Raw genomic sequence first — 23,315 nt, forward strand, 5'->3', positions numbered from 1 at the left:
AGGCTACGGGTACGCCAGCCGTATCTTAATGTCTCGAGGCTACGGGTACGCCAGTCCATTCGCTTTCATACTTAACGAGACAAAGATGGCGCTAGATTTCGAAATAACGCCTTGGGAAATAAATTCACGATTTGAGAGTTTAGATGAGCAAGAACCCTAACCCTAACCCTAAACCTAACCCTAACCATAACCCTAAACCTAACCCTAACCCTAACCCTAATCCTAACCCTAACCCTAACGCAAAAAAGGGGCTTGAACGACCGACGGCTGGCGTACCTCCAGCCACTGCGAATATGGCACCGTTTTATGCCCACTCTGGTCGGTTGACCAGAGCGGAATAAAAGCCCCGGACCTATTCCCGGCGTAAACACTATCATTTTTGAGTTGTGTTGTTTGTTCTTGTGCGACGTGTACAATCCAGTGGTCGAACAGTGGGAGAGTCCCACGTAACGGGGAAAAACGTTACATATATATATATATATCCTATAACAAAATAATAATAATATTATTATTAATAATAATGTTGTTTTTTTATAAAAACACATATTTATCCAAGTTCTATTTTCCAAAAACGATTAAACTATTCTTAGTGTTACTGTTTATTTTTGATTGAATAAGACTTTGTCACCCTATGTGTGTGTGCGCGCACGTGTATGGGCGTGTGTACGTGCGTGTGTGTCCGTGATGCTGCAAGCAAAATAAATATTAGAGATCGGATTTTAACCAAGTACAATTGCTATCGTCCCGCCTGGCTCCACTTTGAAAGTGCAAGAACGGCCAAAGAAAATTCTCTTGGCAGTCAACGGTGACCGACGCACGAGCGCCATCTTCCTCTACATTAATATAGCCATAGCGGGGAACCCAGGGCGTGATGCTGCGAGCAAAGTAAATATTATAGATCAAATTCTACTAAGCACACGTGCTGTCGGCCAACCTGGCTCCACATTGAACGTATAAGAACGGCCGAAGAATATTCTCTTGGCAGTAAACGGCGACCGACGTCGGGGCGCTTTTTGCATGTACATTATCATAGCGGAAACCCCAGAGCGTGATGCTGCGAGCAAAGTGAATATTATAGCTCGGATTTGATCAAGTGCACGTGCAGTCGGCCCGCCCGGCTCCACTTTGAACGTGTATGAACGGCCGAAGAAAGTTCTCTTGGCAGTCAACGGTGACCGATGCACAAGCGCCATCTTCATGTACATTAATATAGGCATAGCGGGAAACTCAGGGCGTGATGCTGCGAACAAAGTGAATATTATAGATAAAATTTTACTAAGCACACGTGCTGTCGGCCCGCCTGGCTCCACTTTGAACGTATAAGAATGGCTGAAGAAAATTCTCTTGACAGTCAACGGCGTCTTACGTCGTAGCACCTTTTTCATGTAGGGGGGGCCTACATAGGCATGGTGGGGAACCCAGGGCGTGATGCTGCGAGCAAAGTAAATATTATAGATTGAATTTTACCAAGCATATACGTGCCGTCGGTCCGCCCGGCTCCACTTTAAACGGCCGAAGAATATCATCCTAGTAGTCAACGGCGACCGACATCGGAGCTCCTTTTTCATGTACATTAGTATAGCGGGGAACCCAGGGAGAAGGAGCATTAACTTTCAGGGAACAGGGGATATTGTCGAATTATTTTCAGGGAACAAGAGAACTGCTGATTCGATTTTTGGGAACAAGGGAAGTCTGAATTTCCATCTTTGTAATTTTTTTTCACAATTTTCTGATACTGTTTGCAATAAACTTTGAAGTATTTCAAGGTCATTTCAACATAATTTGCTGTAGGGACCATTAGGGTCCACAAGGGTCCTTTTTCACTTCAGTCTTCTTAATTCCTTTCTTCTTTAGCGAGGTCATAGGGAACAGTGGTAAATATTTTTGAGGATTAAGGGCACTGGAAAATCATTTTCCGGATCTTGGGAACACAAAGTAAAAGCATTGTAGTGAAGAAGGGAAGAAGCTCTTGAGAGGGGCTGGTGTGTGGGCGTGTGTGCGTCTAGATATCGAACAAAGCTTGCATTGAACTAGTATCATAATGGGCACCATGGTCATCTGTCGAAATTAAGTATAAATACTTACAATATGTTGTAAAATGATGACTAAAATATCAAAACAAATCCGGTGTTTCTATATAACCCTTGCTGATAGTGAAGGAAATGAAATATGCGGAATTCAAGGGATATTAAAAGAAGTTCAATTACTTCAACCTGGATTCAATGCCTTTCAATCCAATAGGTGGCGCGAGAAAATGTGGTCATGGCGCTCCGTGGTGAACATGATGAGGAAAATTGTGAAAATTTAGTGCCAGCGGTTCGTTTGTATACGAGCATAAACGATGAAAGTCAATATACAGTCTATAAGTGGCGTTGGTTTGTATTGGCGACACTGACTTTAATAGCTGCTTCAAATGGAATGGTGAGCTTCGTTCCTCAGACACCACTGTTCCACAAGACTGCCATCACTCAGACTCAGTCAAGTCTCCGCCCCCGGCTACCATTATTATAGCTCTAGTACTATAGCCCGCGTACATTGACTGCCGCAGGGCTATAGCACGTTGTCAGCTGGAAATACCAACTGCAACCTGTCACCACCTGTCCCCAAGAAAAATGGATCGCAAAACGCAAAATTATCGGGCTTTTTAACACTTACCGGGTATCTATCTATAATCTACGTGGACATCTCACCTATCTTTTTGAACACTTTACACAACTTTACACCATGTATTTATCCTTTTATTCCACAAAGTAAGCACTACTGGAAATTCCCGTTTGAAATTCTGGCGTGCGTACGCGTGACGTCACTGGTATTGTATATACATGCCATGTGTATTGCCTACAGATCCGGTGCATGTATATTATACAATACCGGTGACGTCTTTTATACTGTGTGATATTCAGTGACAGTGTCAGTATAGTCACTGTAGTCTGTACACTCACTGTACAGTCTCAGTAACTGCAGGGTTCTCCCTACGTTGCGCAAACCGCGCGCCCCGTTTGGGAAAACTCCCCCCTGTTTGAATTACCTCCGCCCCGTTTAAATTCCACCACAATAAAAGTTTGCCAGCGCGGGAACCGACCGGCAAGAATTGCCGTTCGACCAGGACTACCGTACCACGCATGCACTGCAGACAGTACACAAGTTAACCTGACAATGCACAATTAACCTGTAACTAACTGTACACCGACTCGGCTATCTTATATATACAAGAACCCCAAATACCGTCTATGGTGTGGTGGCGATTTTACGCATTAATTAGTCGTACGGTAAAAATACACGCCCCCGGACCCCCCTAGTTTATAGCGTAGTGCTGCCATCTATTGGAGGGAAAAAGTTGTATCGAAGTGGAATAGAAAATACGGGAAAAAATATCGAGGATTGTACTACAGAAGTGTACCCTAACCCTAACCCTAACCCTAAACATACCTCATATAAAAATATAAACATAATACTAAACAACCTAAAACTACCTCGGGTACCAGGGTTCTCCACAGGATGAAATTGAAACAGGGGGGAGGGGGAGGGGAGAGAGAGGGGGAGGGCAAACTAGGGGAGTCCGGAGAGCGTGTTTTTTACCGTAATGCGTAAAATCGCCACCACACCATAGACGGTATTTGGGGTACTTGTATATAAGACAGCCGAGTCGGTACAGTTTGTGTTAAGGTTTGGGACAGGTTGACTGTTTGTACTTGTGTGTTGTCTGCAGTGAATATGCGTAGTGTAGGACGTTTACTCATTAGTGGTACCGTAAAGATACACGCGTCCGAGGGCCTGGATGAATGGGAATTCTTGACGATCGATTCCCGCGCTGTCAAACTTTTATTGTGGTGGAATTTAATCGGGGCGGAGGTAATTTAAACGGGGCGCAACGATTGAAACGTGGGGGGAGTTTTCCCAAACGGGGCTGGCGCGCCCGGTTTGCGCAACGTAGGGAGAACCCTGGGTACATATCTGTAGTACTTGATATGACAACGACCCCATCTGCGTTATTTGGCTGTATTATTATGTTGGTCATTGGACCCAACATTCCTCCACTAGTAGTAGTAGTAGTGTGTTGCTATAAATTGTAAATAATGCATGAATTTTATAGGTTTATTCAGCAACACTGACCATATTATACCCCTCTCGTGAGTTTAGTTAGTACATCTCTAACTCATGATTGTGTTTTGATTCATGAGTATTTTCCCTCAACTGTGGCACCAAGGCTACTTCTCAGTCTGAAAAATAGGCACTGCTGGTAATCCTGTTTGCAGGTTTTTGTTAACCTATTTGCTTAACATTTAACATTGACAACAATGAGTTTTTAAAGTTCAAATTTTAGCACTAAGATATTTTGTAGACCTAGTGGAAAGGGGTCAATTCAGTGGCTCTGCGATTGGCAAGAGCTGCTAGAGTGTGTTGTGGATTCTGAGCTGCTCCCCTCCAGTAGATTTTTTTATTGCTTATATATAGTAGTTGCCACTGAAGGGCATATAGTGCACTATAGTGGCCTCTGATTATTTGATGGCTACTTCTTTCACATGTATACCACTAGTGTGTGTGTGTGTGTGTGTGTGTTCCACTAGTGGTGTAGCAATGTATGTTTGATGGTATGAGTCACGGTGACAAAATGTAGTGTTGGAAACTTTAGGATGGAAGTGTGAATATTCCAAACGTTAGCCCCAGCAAATTATGTTCAATGCTATAGGTGGGTGGCACCTTTGGGAACAAATCATTGTAAATGTCGAGTTTAGTATGGCTGCCTCCCAATTCTTACACATGTAAAGAATGGCATTACAGTGGTATAATATATAGCATAATAAGCATAGGTCTACAAAACTTCATATTTTGTATTGTATTCTAGAGTTACACATTTGTATAATGATTGTTATGTCATCATCTCATGTTTTAGATCTGGCTTTCAATGTCTACAGTGGCTAACTATGCTGCAGACTATTATGATGTTAGTCTGGAAGCTATCAACTGGCTGAGCATTGTCTACTTTATTACAACTGTGATCCTAGGAATACCCGCAATTTATATGTTGGAACACTGTGGACTTAGAGCATCAGTAGGTTTATTTTGTAAAACAGTAATAGTAATAATTTTAATGTTTTTGCTCTACTGGTTTCAATTCCCTCGAGGTAGTCAGTAAGGTACCAATGTAGGTCAGTAGACTTGCCAATGCCCAGCAGCTCTTACTGCTTGATTTCTGTTGTGGTTTCAGATTTTGGCTGCAGCCTGGCTAAATGCACTTGGACAGTTGGTTAGGGTGCTAAGTCAGTATGACGACAGAATCAAGTTTCCTCTGATGATGGGTGGCCAGACCATATCTTCATTTGCTCAGCCCCTCATCCTTTTCATGCCTGCAAAACTAGCAGCAGTCTGGTTTCCTGATGGTCAAAGAACATTAGCTACAACCATAGGATCTTTGGGTACAATATATTATGTCATATTTCACGAGGCTAAAGACCTCAGAGACTGTGAAAAGTGTGTACCTCTTAGTTTTATTGCTGGCAAAAACATCTTTATAATTGTAAGTTGCAAACATCAATATAGTGGTAATGGTATGTTTAACATAAATTTTGCCCTTATCCTGGTCCATATTACTGGTAATCACAGCATATTTTGTTGATGAACTAAAATCACACATCATGTACACAATTCCATCTGTTGTAATTTTGTTCAGTGATTAATTTCTTGCAGTAAACAAATATGTAATATCCTTATCTCTCTATCCAACATTCCAAGGTCTTTCAGCTGAAGTCTCTTCAATCACTAAATCTTATCATTTAGCAGGAAAATATAACATATTAGTTAATTAATCGAGAATTCATTATATCGTATCTCTTAAAGCCTGTATTGCGAGATTTTTGCTCAGAAAAACTAAATATAGCTGAATATAATCTCACCTGACAGCGAAAATATCACTGATTACACCAACATTAAAAATACTAAGATTTTATGCAGTTATAGCATAGAAAATTGGATATGAACACATCGTACCAGCAATGCATTTTATCGTGTTGCGATAATGCCTAATGGCAGAATTGGTAAACTTGTATTTGTGTCGGTGATTAATTAAAAACAAGTGCGTGCCTGTACTGTGTCTATGGCAGATAAGCGGTGTCGCCACAAGCTAATCCATACTAGAGTACCTACATAAAGAGGTATTTATGTAGGTACTCTAATCCATACTTCCTGTTAGTTCAAGATGACAGAAAACGGATGTTTACAAAAACGATTAGTTCGAAACTGGCAGTTTTCGGTGGATACGAAGGTTCTAAGACATTTTATTGTTACTCTAGACAATTGCTGTTACTCAAGCAATAACGGTAGGTGTCATGAAAGTGGTGAAAACACTGGAAAACTCTCGCAATAGTTACTTTAAGTAATGTACATGCCTCAATGAGCAAATAATTTCATTGATAGGTCAAACGCTAGGGATGCTAGCAGCAACTACGATATCGCCACCCATTGTGAGCCACCACAGTCACATACCTCTGCTGGTAAAATGAGTAAGGCTTCCCTATAATGACAGCTGATTACCTAACTGCTTCACATCTATATCCTTTAAACTCCTGTATATGGCTATTGTGCACTATCTGTGTTGATTGTGTGCAGCACACTTCATTATTCATCTAAATATTATGCAGCAGCATAATGCTATTGTGCTATGAAATGACACTTCAGATCTTGCTGTGTCAATATCACAAACTGTCATTAATAACACGGTAATTGAAACGGGATTGGATACATACCAAGTAAAACCTTTAATACACTTAGAGCAAGGTTGCGATGTCATCAGTGATTGTCTGAAATTACCGTTTTATTCTAGAATGACATCATCATAGGACCAGCTGTATTAGCAGTTGTCATGGCAACATTTGGGGTTTGCAGCTCCACTCCACCCACAGCACCATCTGGTGGGGCAGAAGAGGAGGGACACACCCAATCTATCATAACAGGAATTAAGCAGGTATTTTTAAGTAACAACATGTTATTATGTATTTGTAGTATAGCATTTGTGTTTAATTTTTTTTACACATTTACATTTTGATGCTTTGAAAATGTTATTCTTGGTTGGTTATTATATGATGTTTAGTATCTGTTTCAATAATATATGCATGTATAATGCTACCCTTGTTGTGACATTCACTAAAAATTCTCAACTTGTTATACATCTATTATAACCCCAAATAATTCAGTCATTGTGCCGCATCTGCACAGGAGCGTGTCCAGGAGTTATAGAAAAATCAGATTCGTTGAATGTGAAATGGTGGGCTGGGAGTATCTCCCATAATTATTGTACAGAAATGCACGTGGAATCTGATCAATTCTGGCTATTTGTTTTCGATTTCGAATTACTCCAATAGTGACTTTTTTCATATACTGGAAAAAATAAGAGATGCTGTTACAAAAGGGGATGGCCCTTACCGTACCACACCTCTCCCACTTGGTGCAAAGTGCCCCTATAATAAAACTTATCACATCAATCAACAGCCAACCAATAACAGTTCTCTCTGATTGACTGCTCTAGGTGGAGAGCCTATAACCCTGTTTACATGGCACTTTTTAAGCCAGCTTATTCCGGATTATTAATGAACAGAATGTTATTCCAGCGTGTTAATGTTTCAAGAAGGCTTAAGCCTGTTTATTTTCAAACCAGCTTGGTTAGGCGGGTTTGAGCTGGCTAAAAAAATATAAAATGGCTAAAAAATTATCTACCATTCTGACATTAAGTGTATATTGTGACGACACGCGATGTCACTCCTCAGAAGCCTCATAGCTTCGTGCATTGCACACTCTTTACACAGCATTTTTGAGCCGGTGTAAGTCAGCTTAGCAATAAGCATGCATAATTATATGCCATATAAATGGGTCACTAATAATAAGTTTATTGTTGAGACAGCTTATTAATATAAAGCTGGTTCATAAAATGCTGTATATATAGCATACGCGAGATAACTGACATGATTTTTAATGGGGTGCGTTTTAATCCTCGGAAACTTTATGTTGGCAGAGCGCAGTGTATTATGCGAGTTATGGTAATGCGTGTTCTATTTGTAGGTGATGGTCGACAAGATGTATCTGTTGCTGGTGTTCATATCAGGTGCTGGGTTTGCAGTCTTCTGTGCTATCCTGACCCTCATGACACAGTTTCTCTGTCCACAGGGATACTCCGACGTAAGAAATCATCGCATTATGCATTAAGAGATGTCATTTAACTTCACGTGATACTTTTCTATGTATCTGTGTATGTTCTATTTTCTTATGTGAATCTCATGGGTATTGTGACAAATTGTTACCAATGTCTGTGTTAGTGACTTTCAAACAGTTAAATTGACTACGTCACGAACTATATTGACTATATTGACTATGGTAAAATTTGTAAAATTTTTGTTCCCATTTTTTTACATTAAAGGTAAGAACTAACGGGACTAAATGTATCGTCAAATTCTTACCTGATAAGATAGTTTCTCAACTAGTTAAAAATCCAAAAAAACCTGGACGATTTGATATTGTGTTCCTGACATCAATTGCTTGCTATGGGCTATGTATGAGCCACGAGTGTATGTTCACATCGAACAATATAGCAAAATAATAAGTATAATGCAGCAATTTAACCATAAAAAGTGAACAGAATTACTTATATTTTGTGAAAAAGTGGAAATATTTTTTTTATTTTTACTATTTCACTGTATTTACGGTGACGTAATCACTTTAAGATGTGTGAGAAATCGATAACAGTTTCAGTGGTAAGTGGTGTTCAAAACAGTTCTTGTAAGCTCTAGTTTTATTAGACATGTCATTTTTAAGATTAATCTATTAAAGAAAGTATCAATAATATTTCTATTATGAGTCCTAAAATGAACAGTGACTGCTTCTTCATATGTGTTTGTTTCCTATATGTAGGAATTTGCTGGCTGGTGCAGTGCTCTCATGATCATATTTGGCTTCATTGGATCTGTGATAGTCGGCATTATTGTGGACAAAACGAAACTGTATGCAGAAATCACAAAGACTGCCCTTGCACTGACTAGTATTACCTTGTCTATATTTGTGGTGGTAAGTTTCCTTTACGCCCTCTAGATATTAGAACGTCAAATTGGGCAATAGCCCAACTGTTTTTTGTTGTGCTTTAACTGAGGTAATTAATTGATTGTGTAATTAATTCCCTTTGTCAATAACTCTAGGAATAGCTGGTTATGTATTTGACCATTTTTTATGTCGATGGAAAACAATGTGATTATCAACTGTAACCATTATCACTTGCAATTGTTCAGTGATAAAGTACAGAGCATGACGTTTTTAAGCTCTTATATGGCACGTGCATCATCATGATATTAGAATTTATGAAAAAAACCATTAGGATGAAAATGAAATGGTTTAAATTTACTACCATGTATAACTGCCTTTTCTCATTTTGTTACAGTTCAGTTTGCAGTATAACCAAGAGATACCTTTGGCTATACTCGCTAGTTTAGTGGGCATCGCTGCGCTGCCAGTCTATCCTCTTGTGCAAGAGATGGCAGTGGAGATGACATACCCTGTTCATGAAGCCATTAGTGTGGGAATACTCAACATCAGCTGGTAAGAGCTGTGAAGGATGCTGCTGCTTTCATGTTTATCTTCCCACACTAAATGAAACACACCTATGCCAGCAGAACTACATGTGTGAGATGCTACTGAAGTAACATGGAATATAAATTAAATTGCTAGTCCAATTGTATTTTTCAGTTGTATACAAAGCGCAGTGGTAGTTGTGCTGTTACCACTGCTAGCAAAGCCGTTGTCTAGTGCTGCTATGTCTCATGAGACTTGTTCAACTAACCCACATTCAGGGGGTGTCACAGCATTCGACCAGACAGGTAAGTACTGCTATCAAGTATCTACATGAGAATTATTGTTTAAATTAAACACATTGCCAACCTATTACCATCAGAATTGCTCACAGTAACAGCGTCTAATGTCATAACGTCTTCAGTGAAGGCAATGGCAACCTATGCTAAACAATCTGTATATAGAAGTCTGTTTATTTATAACCAGATACACCTATAACTTTGTTTGTCCTTGTGAATAGATGGAACGAGCATTTTATTTTAGATTACCATTGATGATTTATTTGTGATGAATTACTTGTAGCTCCTGTCTTGGCTTTGAGTGCCTTTGCTGCACTGTCATCCATACTTACAATTGTGGGTCTGCGCCCAAGATACCACCGAATGGAGATGGAACATCGTGATAAAGTAGAGGAATAGTGTGATATGGTAATTATATGCAATATGATCTGATTTTTGTGAGAAAATTTCCTTTATTGTATACATGCAAGGAAGGCAATTTAACTGCTTTAACTGAGTGTGGGATAAAGCTGAATTGAAATATTAGTGCAATTGTGATATTTATGTATATTAGTCAATGTAATTAGATCAAGATCGTTTTATTTCTTGTATCAAAATATGAAGTAATGTATTTAATCCAATTTATAACATAGAGATCAGAAGATGGATATAATTGATTTGCCAGCATGTAAACAAGGTTGATACTATTACTGTAAATTTTCTGCTATCTAGTTTTCTCTCTGAAATGTTTTCTTTTCCTTGCTGATGCGAACATGTGTATGTTGATATGGCAACATATTTTTTATTCTAGTTATGTTACCTTCAACTGTCTAAAATCTTTAATCCATGAACATCCGTTTTGTTGAAAATAAAAATGAGGAACTGTATGTCAATGCTCACTCATATTCTACTTGTCATATGATCTACAAAGACATTTTTATTGCCATATGTAAATCCTACAGTGTCCCCTTTTAATGTGTGACGTTTGTAAACAGACCTGTCTACAATGTAAAGTCCAAATACGCCTGTTGTTTTTAATTTCTACATAGATGTATATCGATGATGTAATGTTTTAGTTAATATTACAATTAAAAAATTGTTAAATTGTAAGAGATGGATCGTTTTGTTTGTATAAATAACATGAATAATAAATCGCTTTTAAAAGTCCATGAATACTTTTTCAGATTTTAATAACAATTTATTACCAATATGATTACATAAACTAGCTGAGTGAAGGTTCAAAAAAGGTCTGCAAACGTACCTTTTCCTAACTGGGGGGCTCAGTAACTTTTACATTTCTGGAGTAACAAAACCAGCTGTAACCAAACGTTATTGTCAGAAACTGCTAAGTGTTCATAATTACAAATGTGCCAGACCTTTGTAATATGTTACAACATAACCACACACATAACCACAGCGTTGCAACTGTCTGCAAGATGTGAAACGTGGTCACGATAGTGTAGATACCTCTGGTGATGATGACGACAATGATGAGACCTTCTCTAGCACCTCTAGAGTTCTACCTTGATAAACACTTCCGGTCTGGTCTATTGCAAAGTCGTACACTATTACGTCATCAAGGCATTGCTCTATGGCTTCATCACAAGTTTCTGCGGTGACTAACGTCTTTGCAAGCTCCTATAAGAAAACGGTATCATCAAAAATCTATATCCAGTGAGTTCGTTGAAAATATCATACTAGTATCAAGATATGTGGTGATCGATAAGTGATATATCTATATAACGATAAGTGAATCGATAATTGTCAGCCTATACCCAAAAGTATATAATGACCAAACCCACCAACACCAGTGCACTGTACTGCCAGCCCAATGTGTATCACTGGTCGCTTGTCAATTACCCTATTACTCAAAAACACTAGACAGAGGGCACTCAAAGAGAGTGCATACCTCCACGAGCGTGTAACATGTATACATGTGTATAACAGCTGGCTCGCTGCTGGCTGCTGCTGACTGGATGCCCTAAGGCGAGCTGCTGCTAACTGGACGCCCTAAGGCGAGCTGGTGCTGAATCGATCAATCGGTTCAGCATGTGTATAACAGCTGGCTCACTGCTGGCTACACACACACACGGACACACACACGAGAGCGATTACATTACCTCCCTGCAACTCCGTTGCGTGGAGGTAACAAGTAAATTTTTTTTAAAGGGTGTCAATGGACCACTTGCATTATTCTAAAAACATCCAGAGTTGCCGGTACAACCAAAGGGCAAATCATAGCAATTCTTTATACTCTGCTGCAGGGTTGAATTAAATGAAACATCCATGTCTGTGCGAGTGCATGAGTGTGTCAGTGCGTGCACATGCCTGCTTGTGTGTGTGTGTGTGTGCCTATGTGTGTCAGTGCGTGCACATGCATGCCTGTGTGTGTGCGTGCGTGCGTGCGTGCGTGCGTGCGTGCGTGCGTGCGTGTGCCTATGTGTGTCCCTGTGTGCATACTTTCATTCGCAAACACTATGTACACGAACAGTGAAGATTCTGAGCATTGTGACTGAAGCCAGTTTACGGTTCAATAATAGCCGTATAGGTTAATAAACTAAAAATGTCTGTGTGACACTTCTTATCCTGTCTCTTCATGAAATTAAAATGTCTTGTATATGTCTATAATGGCTGATAACTGGTATTGTCTGTGTCCTCAAATGTAGTACCTGGTAATGTTGAATCACACTGTCAGCATGTTCTCTCTCTTCAGCCCTCCTCTGTTTAGCAAACTCAATCCCTCGCATTCTCGCCAATAGCCGAGCTTCTTGCTCATCAGCAATGCGTTTTTCCCTGTGGAAATGAACAGCATGTAGTAAATGAAATCAACACATAAGAAAAGCAACTCAATGTCTGCTCTGGCCTTAATCGAGTAACTGTAGTGAAATGGAAGAAAATGTCACACGAACAGCAACGGTTTGAAGACTCACAAGCAAGAGAGGTTCTGCATTCATTATGTTATCATCTCAGATACAATCTGCATTCAGCATATTAACAATTGAGTAACTCAAGATTTTTGTTCACACCGTCATCAGAGAATAATCAGGAACAGGTCGGTGAATTGCAATTAAGGCAAAGGGATGATTCATGCAACATAAGGAAAGATAGATGCCTTATCAATATCATCATTTACACTCATAGATGCTCATGAATGTGTTTCTTACCATAGGACGGCCACGAGCATAAGATGACTCTAGAAGTATTTTGTGTAGCATGGTACATAAACTTGATTTTTCCTTGTGATCATAGTATAGGGAGTAATCTTTACAGTTTGATTCGAGCTGTACCTCTAATTTTGCCACCGTATTTGACATAGCTATTGACAATGGCAAAACATTTTCATCCATAGATCCAGAGTACTGTGCAGGAAGGAATTCTTTCTGATGTGTACTGGGTTTCCTATTATATATGAATTACATTGGTGCATATCACACACAGCTACACGCACCTCATTGCTGCTACGTGCTCATTGTGTCTTGCATTTTCCTCAAGAAGCGCCCTAAACTCATCCTCCTCATGCCGAGCTTTCTCCATCATCACAGTACCGGTAGCACTGAGTGCCTCCTGCTCACACGCAAAGTATGCCCTGAAACACGCAACAACACAAATTTTTTTTAAATTCATGTAACTCCAGTCCAACTTGCATATTAAAAGTCAATTTAAGGACCCCCCCCCCCCAAATGTATTCTACTGTATAGAAAGGTGTCCAGTCTATGTAGGTAGTTTTACTGTATTCATATAAACTGGCAAATGCCAGATGTCCTCTATAAATGGGTGTTCATTCTATAGAGGTGTCAACTAACACAGGTTTGACGGCAACTAAATCGCATGTACGAAAATAATCACAGCTCTTGCTAAACAGGAGTTATTTTCTACATACAAACTGGTTGAACTAACAGGGACAGAGGCAAATCCATAGGGTCTGATCAGGAACCCCCATGGTTTTACCTTCTTGTGACAGTAGGGCTGATTTCAGTGTGAAAACGATTATTTCCGTCAAAATAGATTGAGCTTTAGAATAGAAAATACAGTCAAAATACATCAGACTGCAACCATAGTCTAATAAATCACTGGCAGTGGGATCATTCCACTCCCCACCAAGCTCACGCTACGTGAGCAACGTACTGAAAGCTCTCTCTATCTCTCTCTTTCTGCCATGTACGCTCGTCGATCTGTATTGCCTAGCAGCCTACGAGTAGAGTACGTGGTAGTACGCGCCAGCCTGCGAGATAATTCTACTTCTAGTCAACAACATAAGTTACTGTAACTTAGTACAACAATACCTAGTAGTAGTAAAAAGCACCTACAGTAACAGAAGAGTAACTGTGCCTAGCGACTATAGCCTATAGAACTCTAGTAGTGTAGTGCCTAGTGTAGCTCTAGTACTATAGCACGAAGGGTCGTTGTCATATAGGGTAGTACAAATATGTACCCAAGGTAACTATCTGATATTATGGTTAGGGTTAGGGTTAGGGAGTAGGCGTAGGCGACATACTCGCCGACACCTCGGGTACTACATATATGACAACGACCCCTTCAGCAGTACTATAGCCCGCGTACAGTTGCCGCAGGGCTATAGAACATTAATTCTATTATGAATGCTAGGGACCAACCCGCTGACTGGCGCTGCTGCAGCGCCACCAAAAATGGCCGTTTGAAGTTCGTAAATAATGTTCGTTCACAAGAAATACTGCAAGCAGACCATTTCAACGATAGTTAGGCTCATAGGGTCTATGTCCCCCAGGGTACTGTCGGAACGTACCCTGGGTACGGTCCGGTATACCGGAACGTACCCTGGTCACTATTTGATATGGTTAGGGTTAGGATTAGGGTTAGGGTTAGGGAGTAGGCGTAGGCGACTCCTTAGACTCGTTAGTGGAGTAGGCGAGGTACGGTCCGGCAATTGTCGAGAATCTGTGCCTTGTGAAATACAAGAGAGGGACCCCAAGATACAAGATATTAGATAGTACCAGGGTACATTCCGGTATACCGGACCATACCCAGGGTACCGTTCCGGCAGTACCCCGGGGGACATAGACCCTCTCAGCGTCAGAGGTTAAATTTTAGTAGTTGATATAACTTAAGACATATTCACTTCGGATAAGAGGCATTAATTGCCTACCACAGACGTTTTATAGCCGTTACCGTGAATAAGTTGGTCCCTAGCATTCGTAATAGAATGTTCTATAGCCCTGTGGCAACTGTACATGGGATATAGTACTACTACTAGTACTAGTAGTGCTCATAGGGTCTATGTCCGCCAGGGTAATACTGGAACGTAACCTGGGTACGGTCCAGTATACCGGAACGTACCAGTACCCTGGTAACTATCTAGCTGATATGGTTAGGGCTAGGGTTAGTGTTAGGGTGTAGGCGTAGCCGTAGGCGACTCCCTAGACTATACCGGACCGGACCCAGGATACCTTCCGGCAGTACTCTGGGGGACATAGACCCTCTCAGCACTAGTAGTAGTACTAGTACTAGAGCGATGCCTAGTAGTGGGGGTACTACTACTACTAGTACTAGTACTAGTGCCAGTATAGCTCTAGTACTATAGCCCGCTTACATTGACTGTAAGCGGGCTATAGTACTAGAGCTAGTGCCAGTAGTGGTACCTAAGAGCCTTCATTGTCGTTCTGTAGTGATTCATTTGCTTTTTCATAAAATCAGCCTCCCATGGGTCAACGGGTTTTTTGACTGGCAAGTACTCCAGTTTACTCTTAGCCATCGGTATCCATCGTGGCTTCCTCCACCTCACAAATACTAAACTACCACACGGGCTTCTCAATCCTTGCTTTCCAGGGCCATACAGATAAAGGCATGTTTTTGCTGAAATCATTTTGTTGAACCACAGTATTTACACTGGCGCCACCTTGCGACTATCGTCGATTTTGCGTTTCATCCGATTTAGTAACTTAAATTGCCGTAAACAAAAGCGCGCTATATATACAATATTATTGTTTGAAATCTATGAAAAATCATCGGTAATTTCTCAGCAACATTGCTACCGGGTTCATATAAGACATTGCTTGTGACTGATATTTGTGTATAGCCCATAGAGCCGCTCCCATATGGTGGCTACACTTTAAATATTGCTAATTTCAGAAACTAGATGGCGCCCTTGTCGAAACTGTTTTGTTTTGTGGAAAATGAAAAATGGCAGGAGAAACTTTGACTGCGGAGGTTATGCAACTTGAAGGTTCATCAATTACTGTAAATGTTGTCAAAGCTCTTGAGGATGTTATTGTAGTGTCATATATATATGCTACGAAAGTGTTCCAAGGCGTTCTGTTGGATTCATCAAAACGGTGAGATCAAGAAGCCAGAGCAGAGACTAGAGTCTAGACTGTTTCGTGTTTGTAGGCTCAACAGTCCTACACTGACACTGTCAACACAGGCTCCCAGTCCCACCTCATGTCACGCTTTAATCAAAACAATACTATTGAAATTAAATTGTTAGTTTGTTTCCTACATGTCATATCTTGTGTATGTTATTGACTTAATTACGAAAGTTCTCGCATCACAAATTCCAATTAATTATCATTTATCAGTACCATTATCATGAAAATCGTACCCATCCACTCCAGTCTACAGCCAGGTAGCGCGCATGCACCTCAATGGTCGTCCATGAACTTGTACCGTTTTAATAATAAAATGATAATAAATAAACATATATTGTATTTACTACAAAAGTCTTATTGTTTATCTACTTTTTATGGCGTAATAATTTCACATAACTTGCTTTTATCTGCTCCTCTGCAATACATAATCCCATCGCACACACCCAACTGTTCACAAACTCACAGAAATAGTCTTATCTCTCTGTATATATAGAGATTAGATAAATATAGAACTAAGATGGAAGTAAGATACAGAGATAGAACTCACAGATAGCATACCTTGCACGCTCACTGTGATACAAATCGGGTGTGCACTTGGAGTTTTACACATACGTGATAATTTTATTGACATTTCTTTCTTGGGTGTGGTGGCATGATGGATTGTTGTTGGGGACCTGATAAAGGTCTTTTGTAATACTACATTCCATCATTTTAATCCACTGTGCATCATATGCACAAGAAATATGCATTGACAAATGAACCAATATTTATTAAGCAATTTAAGGTGATGTGGAAACCGAACCTGGTATTAGGATAATCTTAAGTTAAGGTCATGCTGCCTATATTCTGGATTTCTTAGTTCGTGGTGACCAATCATAAGATTGGGTAGGCTGAAAATAGTTTACCTAATATCCATTTAATCTCTTAATCAGGATGCTAAGGACATTCAAGATAAAAGATATAGGAACTCTTTCTAATGATTATCATCTTTGATAGCCTTCCAATTTCAAGTTTCTGCAAACCCTGCTGACCTTGCACAAAAACTACAGATTTGCTTAATATTAATCAAATTATTTAATAGTAAATAAAGTTCTTAACCAAGATACCAAATACATTGATTCAAGAAAAAATATATGTGAACCATTTCTAATGGTATAACTGATAGCCAACCTGTTCCAAGTTTGTGCATCACCTGCTTTTCTTGCCCTAACTAGAGATATTACTAATATTTATTAACTTATTTATTAGTTTTCAAATTTCTTAACCAAAGTGCTATACACTACATCAGTAGAAATTTTTAGTGATATTTAATAGTTATTAGAGTATGTAACAGGTTTTGCCCAATGTGGAGATTGGTTGCTCTAACTTTGAATGCACTGAAATTCCTAGTTTGTGCAGGAGTCTAAATTTGGGTACAATAGGAGTACTGTCCTTATTAACTATTTTTAGCTCAGCTGACAAAGTCAGATGCAGCTTGTAGAATCGCGTGATTGTCCGTCCGTCCGTCCGTCTGTGCGTCCGTCAACAGTTGGGCACAAATCTTAACCGCTTGACGTACGGTTTTGATATTGGGGACGTCGGGGGGGGGGAGATCGCGAAAAGGACCCGGGATGTCGAAGTTGGGGGTCAAGGGTCAATGATCAAGATGTGTCAATGGAGGGGGAATATTTCCTCCTTAACTTAAGGTATAGGAGGAAATACGGAATTGTGGCACAAATCTCAACGGCTAGACCTACGCTCTTAATATTCGATGTATAGTGTGATGGGAAGGAAACCCATCACCAGCGCGAAATTGGAGGTCACAGGTCAAAGGGTAGTGGGGGAAAGGTCAGATATCAGACATTTTCTGAGGACATAATCTAACGGACCGAGTGCAAAACTTTTTTGCTTCAGCGCTGACCTACCGTTTTTATCACTTTATTGAAAGGACCATAAAATCTACTTTCCGCTGGCGTGCGAAGAGTAAGTGTCTGATAACCTTTTGACCCTCAAGAGTAGGGTTAAACATGGATTTGTTGACTGTTAACAAGGGACTGAACTGCTTTTGCTATTAGAGCCCCTCTGCACCTGCCCCTCCCCCTACCCTCCCTCTCCCCTCACCTTTCCCCTCCCCCTCCACCCCCTCCCCTTCCACCCCTTCCCCCACCCTCCCCCACCACCACCACTATGCTTGCGCTCGATGCATATCCATGATAACATGTTAATATAGTGTCAAGTCATTAAAGTTACACAGCTGTATCTTTATTACTGTACTACCAGTAGGTATAGCAAAGCCTATCATATAGATTTTAGATCTGTATTAGTAGTATCCTAGATATATGCACTGAGCGTGAACGCGGTGGCAGGAGGGCGCACTTGATTCGGTTGCCAGTGAGTTTATCAGAAGAATACCTGGCTACAGTACACGTCAGTTGAGCGCTGTCGCTCTGCAGCACTTGTTTTCCTAACAATGGTGGAGAATAAATGCTAATATTTCCAATAAAAAAGTTGCACTTCTGAGGTAAATCACAGTGTGTCATAACATCGTCTCAGTGTACTTGCCACAGAAGCAGTTTGGGGAGGGGTCAATCCCCCTTTGTGACTTGAGGCTGTTTTCCAAGTATGTAGCAAAAAATTATCTTAAAAGTAGGACTGCATTGTAAAAAAGATATAAACCAGAATCTACAATTTTGCAACCATAGATTATTTTAACCAAGCCTACTAGCTGATGCCTACAAGCCTACTAAAAGATGCCTCCAGAAATCCCTGGTCTGCTCGTAAACCACATTCTTAAATTACGCTATAAGTTCATACAATTATTTTTATCAAATTTCATCTTTGCTGTTAACTTGTTTTTCTGCTTTATTTCCAATCTCATCATACTGCATTTTACGTTACTTACATTATGTTACGTTACTTGTAATGTGTGCCAACTTGTTTTAATAGCTGGACTACTGTACCTTTGCATTCAGCAAAGATGCCTCCAGAAATCCCTGGTCTGCTCGGAAACCACATTCTTAAATTACATTTCTACATCCTTGGTGTATTATCCTTAATATCTCTAAACAAAACACTATGGGAGAGATGACGTTCTATTCCGTTTATTTCGTCTGGTTAACAACTCTACAATCATACCTATATACATGTAACATTGTGTTTTAGATTCTTCGTTACAGTAATTTGACTGGAATATTTTATTGTTTTTATTTGCGCGATATTCGAAAACCAAAATGGCGATCATTTAGGCGTAGCGCCATTTCTTGTCAAAATTTCAGACTTTCAGATCTGAAACATTTATTTTCACATCAAAACTTATGCATATATCATTATCAAGAGTATATAATGTGAGATATGCTATATAATGGGAGTTCTCCCATATATACTCTTGCTTTATTTATCCCCCCTTCCTCTTCTATTACACCCAAGGTGAGCTACAGTGTCATTGACACTTTCATTTAGAAGGGCTATGAGATTTTCTCTCCATAGGTATATGAGAGGAGTGTGGCTGATCTGGTGACGTAGGTGCTAAAATTTTGTTTGTCTGGCAGATGACTGCTAAGTGTGTACTTTCAAGTATAATCAGGAATTTTGTACGTGTTTCTCTGTGTTAGCTACTCTACTATTATTTTAAACATATCCTGTCGTTATGCCTGGAGTCAATTTATTGGCATATAACATACGCTTGTAAAGATGCATGTATACTAGAAATCTGTTTCCTTTCCCCCAACTAGCAGCAGTAGCAGAGATAAATGTGGCAGTAACAGTTGGCAGTAACAGTTGCAATGATAGTGACAACAGTACTAGTGCAAGTATGAAAAGCAGCAGAATGAACTGCAGCAGCAGCAGCAACAACAACAACAACCATGGCAGCAGTGTGTAGCAACAGCATGTAGTAGCAGCAGCAACAGCAGCGCAAGCAGCAGATCAATAGCGATTAGTGGAGTGCCAGTCTGCAGCGTTTGTGTTCTAGTTAAGCCACCAAATGTTAAATAAAACCCAAAATAAATCTTGCCTTGTAAATATAGTTATTGTTTGCATTGATAAACTGCAAGTTTCATTTGCCAGATTGCTTAGACTGGTCCCGAATCACCATAGGTAAACACAAATTTTATCCTATCATATTCCCCTGAAGTACACCAGCATTCACACATTAAGAATCATTTTATCATGTTCTTTTTCTAGGTGCTGGCCACATGGGCTTAACATACCTAACTTCCACTTGGCTGGTCCAAGGAAAGAAGAAAAAGCTGAAGAGGTGAAACCTGAATTGAATGCAATCAACTACAGACACACGTATGATCAGCAGTGCATCAAAAGCCAAGACAGACCAGGTCTGATTCAATCAAAGTACTACCCCAGAAACAGTCTTCTAAAGGGCAAGGGTTTCCGACCCTGCCCGATGAGACTGCGACCCCGTCAGGTCTTTTGCTCAAAGTGTAAGTCAGTGTGCACGGAGAACTCTGAGAATGTAGGAAACGCGACGACTGCCGTCGGCAGTCTAGACGCCGGAGCCGCGGAGGGCAAGCCGAGCGAGAACGACGCTGCCAGGACACCAAAGAAACTAAAGAAGTCTGACGGCGGTGAGCGCATGCACAGGCAGGCGAGTCCGATCATAAAGATCTCGTTCAGTAATCCCGAGGGCAAGGGAACCGTGATGAAGATCGCGCGGCGATCGCACGACTACGCCGACGACCTGACGTCGCCTACGAACAATCTGCTGGCGGAACGACCCGTCGAGCACGTGCACCGCAAGAAGGCCAAGCATCACCACAAGCACAAGATGAAGCGGAAGAAGCGGCACCGGCACCAGTCGGGGCAGGAGAACAGTGGCGAGGAGAGCGACTGCGCGATGTTGGCGCGCGCGCGTCGCGACAACTCCAGCTCGGCGTCGAGCGTCGACGGCAACTCGTCGGTGCAGTTTGCGGAAGCGCGCGTGAATCTCAAGCGGCTTCCCGAGAGCGAGCTGTCGAGCCTGACGCCGCCGGAGGGCGACGACGACGACGACGACGACGACGACGATGGAGAAGACGGCGACGAACTCGAAGAGGAGGACGAAGAAGAAGTAGAGGAGGAGGAGGAGGAGGAGGAGGAGGGGCAGGAGGATGGCGGCGGCGGCGACGTGGACATCTACGACGAGGCGAGTAACTCGACGACGGGCAGCAGCTGCAGCTACGGCAGCTGCTTCCTGCAGCCGCAGCGCGGCAGCGGCACCGCCGGCCACGACGACGCGACGCGCGACGGCCCGCCGGACGGATGCTCGGAGGAGGTGCGCCGCGTCGAGCCGCTCATGATGCGCATCCAGTCGCACGCCGTCGACAAGTGCGTCACGCCGGCGGGCAAGACGCTCGCCGTCGGCGACGTCGTCTGGGGAAAGATCCACGGCTTCCCGTGGTGGCCGGGACACGTGATCGGCATCTCGGAGTCGACGCGCGACAACGGCAGCCTCGTGCGACAGCTGGCGCACGTCGCGTGGTTCGCGTCGACGACCAGCTCGACGATGTCCTGCTCCGAGCTGCTGTCGTTCATCGAGAACTTTCACGGCCGCTTCAACAAGAAGAAGAAGGGCTCGTACAAGGAGGCGGTGCGGCAGGCGATGCTCGCCGCGCAGGCGCACCGCGGCAAGCTGCACGACATCGACGTGTTGTCCTAGCGACGGCCGCGCCGCTGCCGCTGCTGCTGCCGCGACGTGTACGTAATGTATGTCGCGATCATATACAGGCAGGCGCGCGCGAGTGCGTGTGTGGGTGTGCGTGCGTGCGTGCGTGTGTACGTGCGTGCGTGCGTGCATGCGTGCGTGTGTGTGCGAATGCATGGTGTGCATGCGCGTGCATTCACATGAGTGTGTGGTGTGTGTGCGTGCGTGCGTGCGTTAGTGTGTGTAAAGGGGGGGGGGAGCGTGTATGCATATGTGCATGTGTTTGCGCGTGGAGGTAGGTGCGTTAGTGTGAGTGTGTCTGTGCGTGCATGCATGTGTTTGTGCAAGTGCATGTATGTACGCGTGCATGAGTGTCCACAATTTTGATATGGATTCCGGACAGTATATTGTACTGGATTCCTTGTCTGCATGTACTGTATTTCTGACATTCACTGGTACATGCTGGTGCCCCTGATCTATTACACTAACCTGATCCCGCAAGGTGTACTAATGGTAAGGTTTTGAAAATCTTGAAAGTTTAAACTGATACCTCTTAATAATTAAGTTTCTGTGTGTAGGATTGGTGCTTGAAATTGGATCTAAACATGAACTTTATATTTTATTTAAACATGAAGTTTCTGCAGAGCAGGTTATATTGCCACGTTGCAGTTGACTTCGGTACAAAGTTGTTGAAATAAAACTACTTTAAAGGATGTTCATAGAGTGAGAGAGCCAAGGAGAAGCAAGGAGTAGATAAAGTATGAAGGGACGGGGTGGGCGAACGTGAGAATGGGAAAACAGAGAGAGAGGTGGGTGAGAGAAGAAGGGGAGCATAGGAATCGGAGAAAAGAAAATGAGATGGAAACTGCGCGAGGAAAGTGAGAAAAGAAAGATAAAAAATAAGTTGAGAGGAGGGGAGGGAGGTAAAGGGAAGCGGAGAGCAGATAGAATAGGATGATTAGTGGCGGAGGAAATTGATTTTTACCTTTTAAACCTTAATTCTCTATTGAAATTTCTTTAAATTGTGTTTTTTTTAGAAATTAGACAAGGAACCTTGCCTTATCTTTTGTGTGATTGCATTCTTTGCACGCTCACTAAATCAATGTTGTAATAAAAACCCAAACTACCTTTCCATTGTTGACATTAGCTCTACACATATTCTATAATCCATGTACACGTCATACTGTACACTGCAATTTTCACATTGTCATTGTGGTCTTATCTGTTATTATCACATTCTCGCTTTTGATTAATTGTCTGCATGCATACTATGCGTACTTCCAGCCGTAACTAATTGATCTGGTCCATGTCTAAATCACATTTTCTCCTCCTCACTCCCTATATCTCCACCCTACCTGCTTCCCCTCCTAATTTTACTGCGCATTTACATGCGCATCTACATTACTACCTCCCCATTCTCTCACTCCGTATTTACACCCTACCTGCCTCTCCTCCTATCACACTATCTCTCTCTCGCTCTCCCCTCTCTCTCTCTCTCTCTCTCTCTCTCTCTCTCTCTCTCTCTCTCTCTCTCTC

The 23,315-nt window shown here is 41.7% G+C and overlaps 3 protein-coding genes across 3 annotated transcripts in view; 2 read left to right on the plus strand and 1 right to left on the minus strand.

Annotated features, from left to right (window-relative positions):
• Positions 1-2,255: 2,255 nt before the first annotated feature.
• LOC106804745 (major facilitator superfamily domain-containing protein 7-a-like) lies at positions 2,256-10,936 on the plus strand. Its single transcript, XM_014806069.1, has 10 exons — positions 2,256-2,421; positions 4,895-5,053; positions 5,210-5,417; positions 6,415-6,491; positions 6,821-6,961; positions 8,053-8,169; positions 8,899-9,051; positions 9,419-9,576; positions 9,724-9,854; positions 10,129-10,936. The coding sequence occupies exons 1-10, from the start codon at positions 2,263-2,265 to the stop codon at positions 10,242-10,244; spliced, it is 1,419 nt and encodes a 472-aa protein (XP_014661555.1). The 5' UTR covers positions 2,256-2,262; the 3' UTR covers positions 10,245-10,936.
• A 61-nt stretch (positions 10,937-10,997) lies between these two features.
• On the minus strand, positions 10,998-15,842 carry LOC106804746 (probable 28S ribosomal protein S26, mitochondrial). Its single transcript, XM_014806070.1, has 4 exons — positions 15,440-15,842; positions 13,273-13,410; positions 12,494-12,617; positions 10,998-11,462 (listed from the first exon to the last, which is right to left on the minus strand). The coding sequence occupies exons 1-4, from the start codon at positions 15,661-15,663 to the stop codon at positions 11,274-11,276; spliced, it is 675 nt and encodes a 224-aa protein (XP_014661556.1). The 5' UTR covers positions 15,664-15,842; the 3' UTR covers positions 10,998-11,273.
• A 125-nt stretch (positions 15,843-15,967) lies between these two features.
• The window catches only part of LOC106804733 (PWWP domain-containing protein 2A-like), a 13,213-nt gene continuing 5,865 nt past the window's right edge, over positions 15,968-23,315 (plus strand). Inside the window, exons 1-3 of the mRNA XM_014806053.1 lie at positions 15,968-16,132; positions 20,327-21,206; positions 21,336-21,841. Of these exons, the coding sequence (XP_014661539.1) occupies positions 15,981-16,132; positions 20,327-21,206; positions 21,336-21,794 (1,491 nt within the window). The 5' untranslated portion in view covers positions 15,968-15,980 and the 3' untranslated portion in view covers positions 21,795-21,841. The remainder of the gene's footprint in view (positions 16,133-20,326; positions 21,207-21,335; positions 21,842-23,315) is intronic.

The sequence above is a fragment of the Priapulus caudatus genome, unplaced genomic scaffold (assembly GCF_000485595.1).
Source record: "Priapulus caudatus unplaced genomic scaffold, Priapulus_caudatus-5.0.1 Scaffold85, whole genome shotgun sequence".
Lineage (NCBI taxonomy): Eukaryota > Metazoa > Priapulida > Priapulimorpha > Priapulimorphida > Priapulidae > Priapulus > Priapulus caudatus.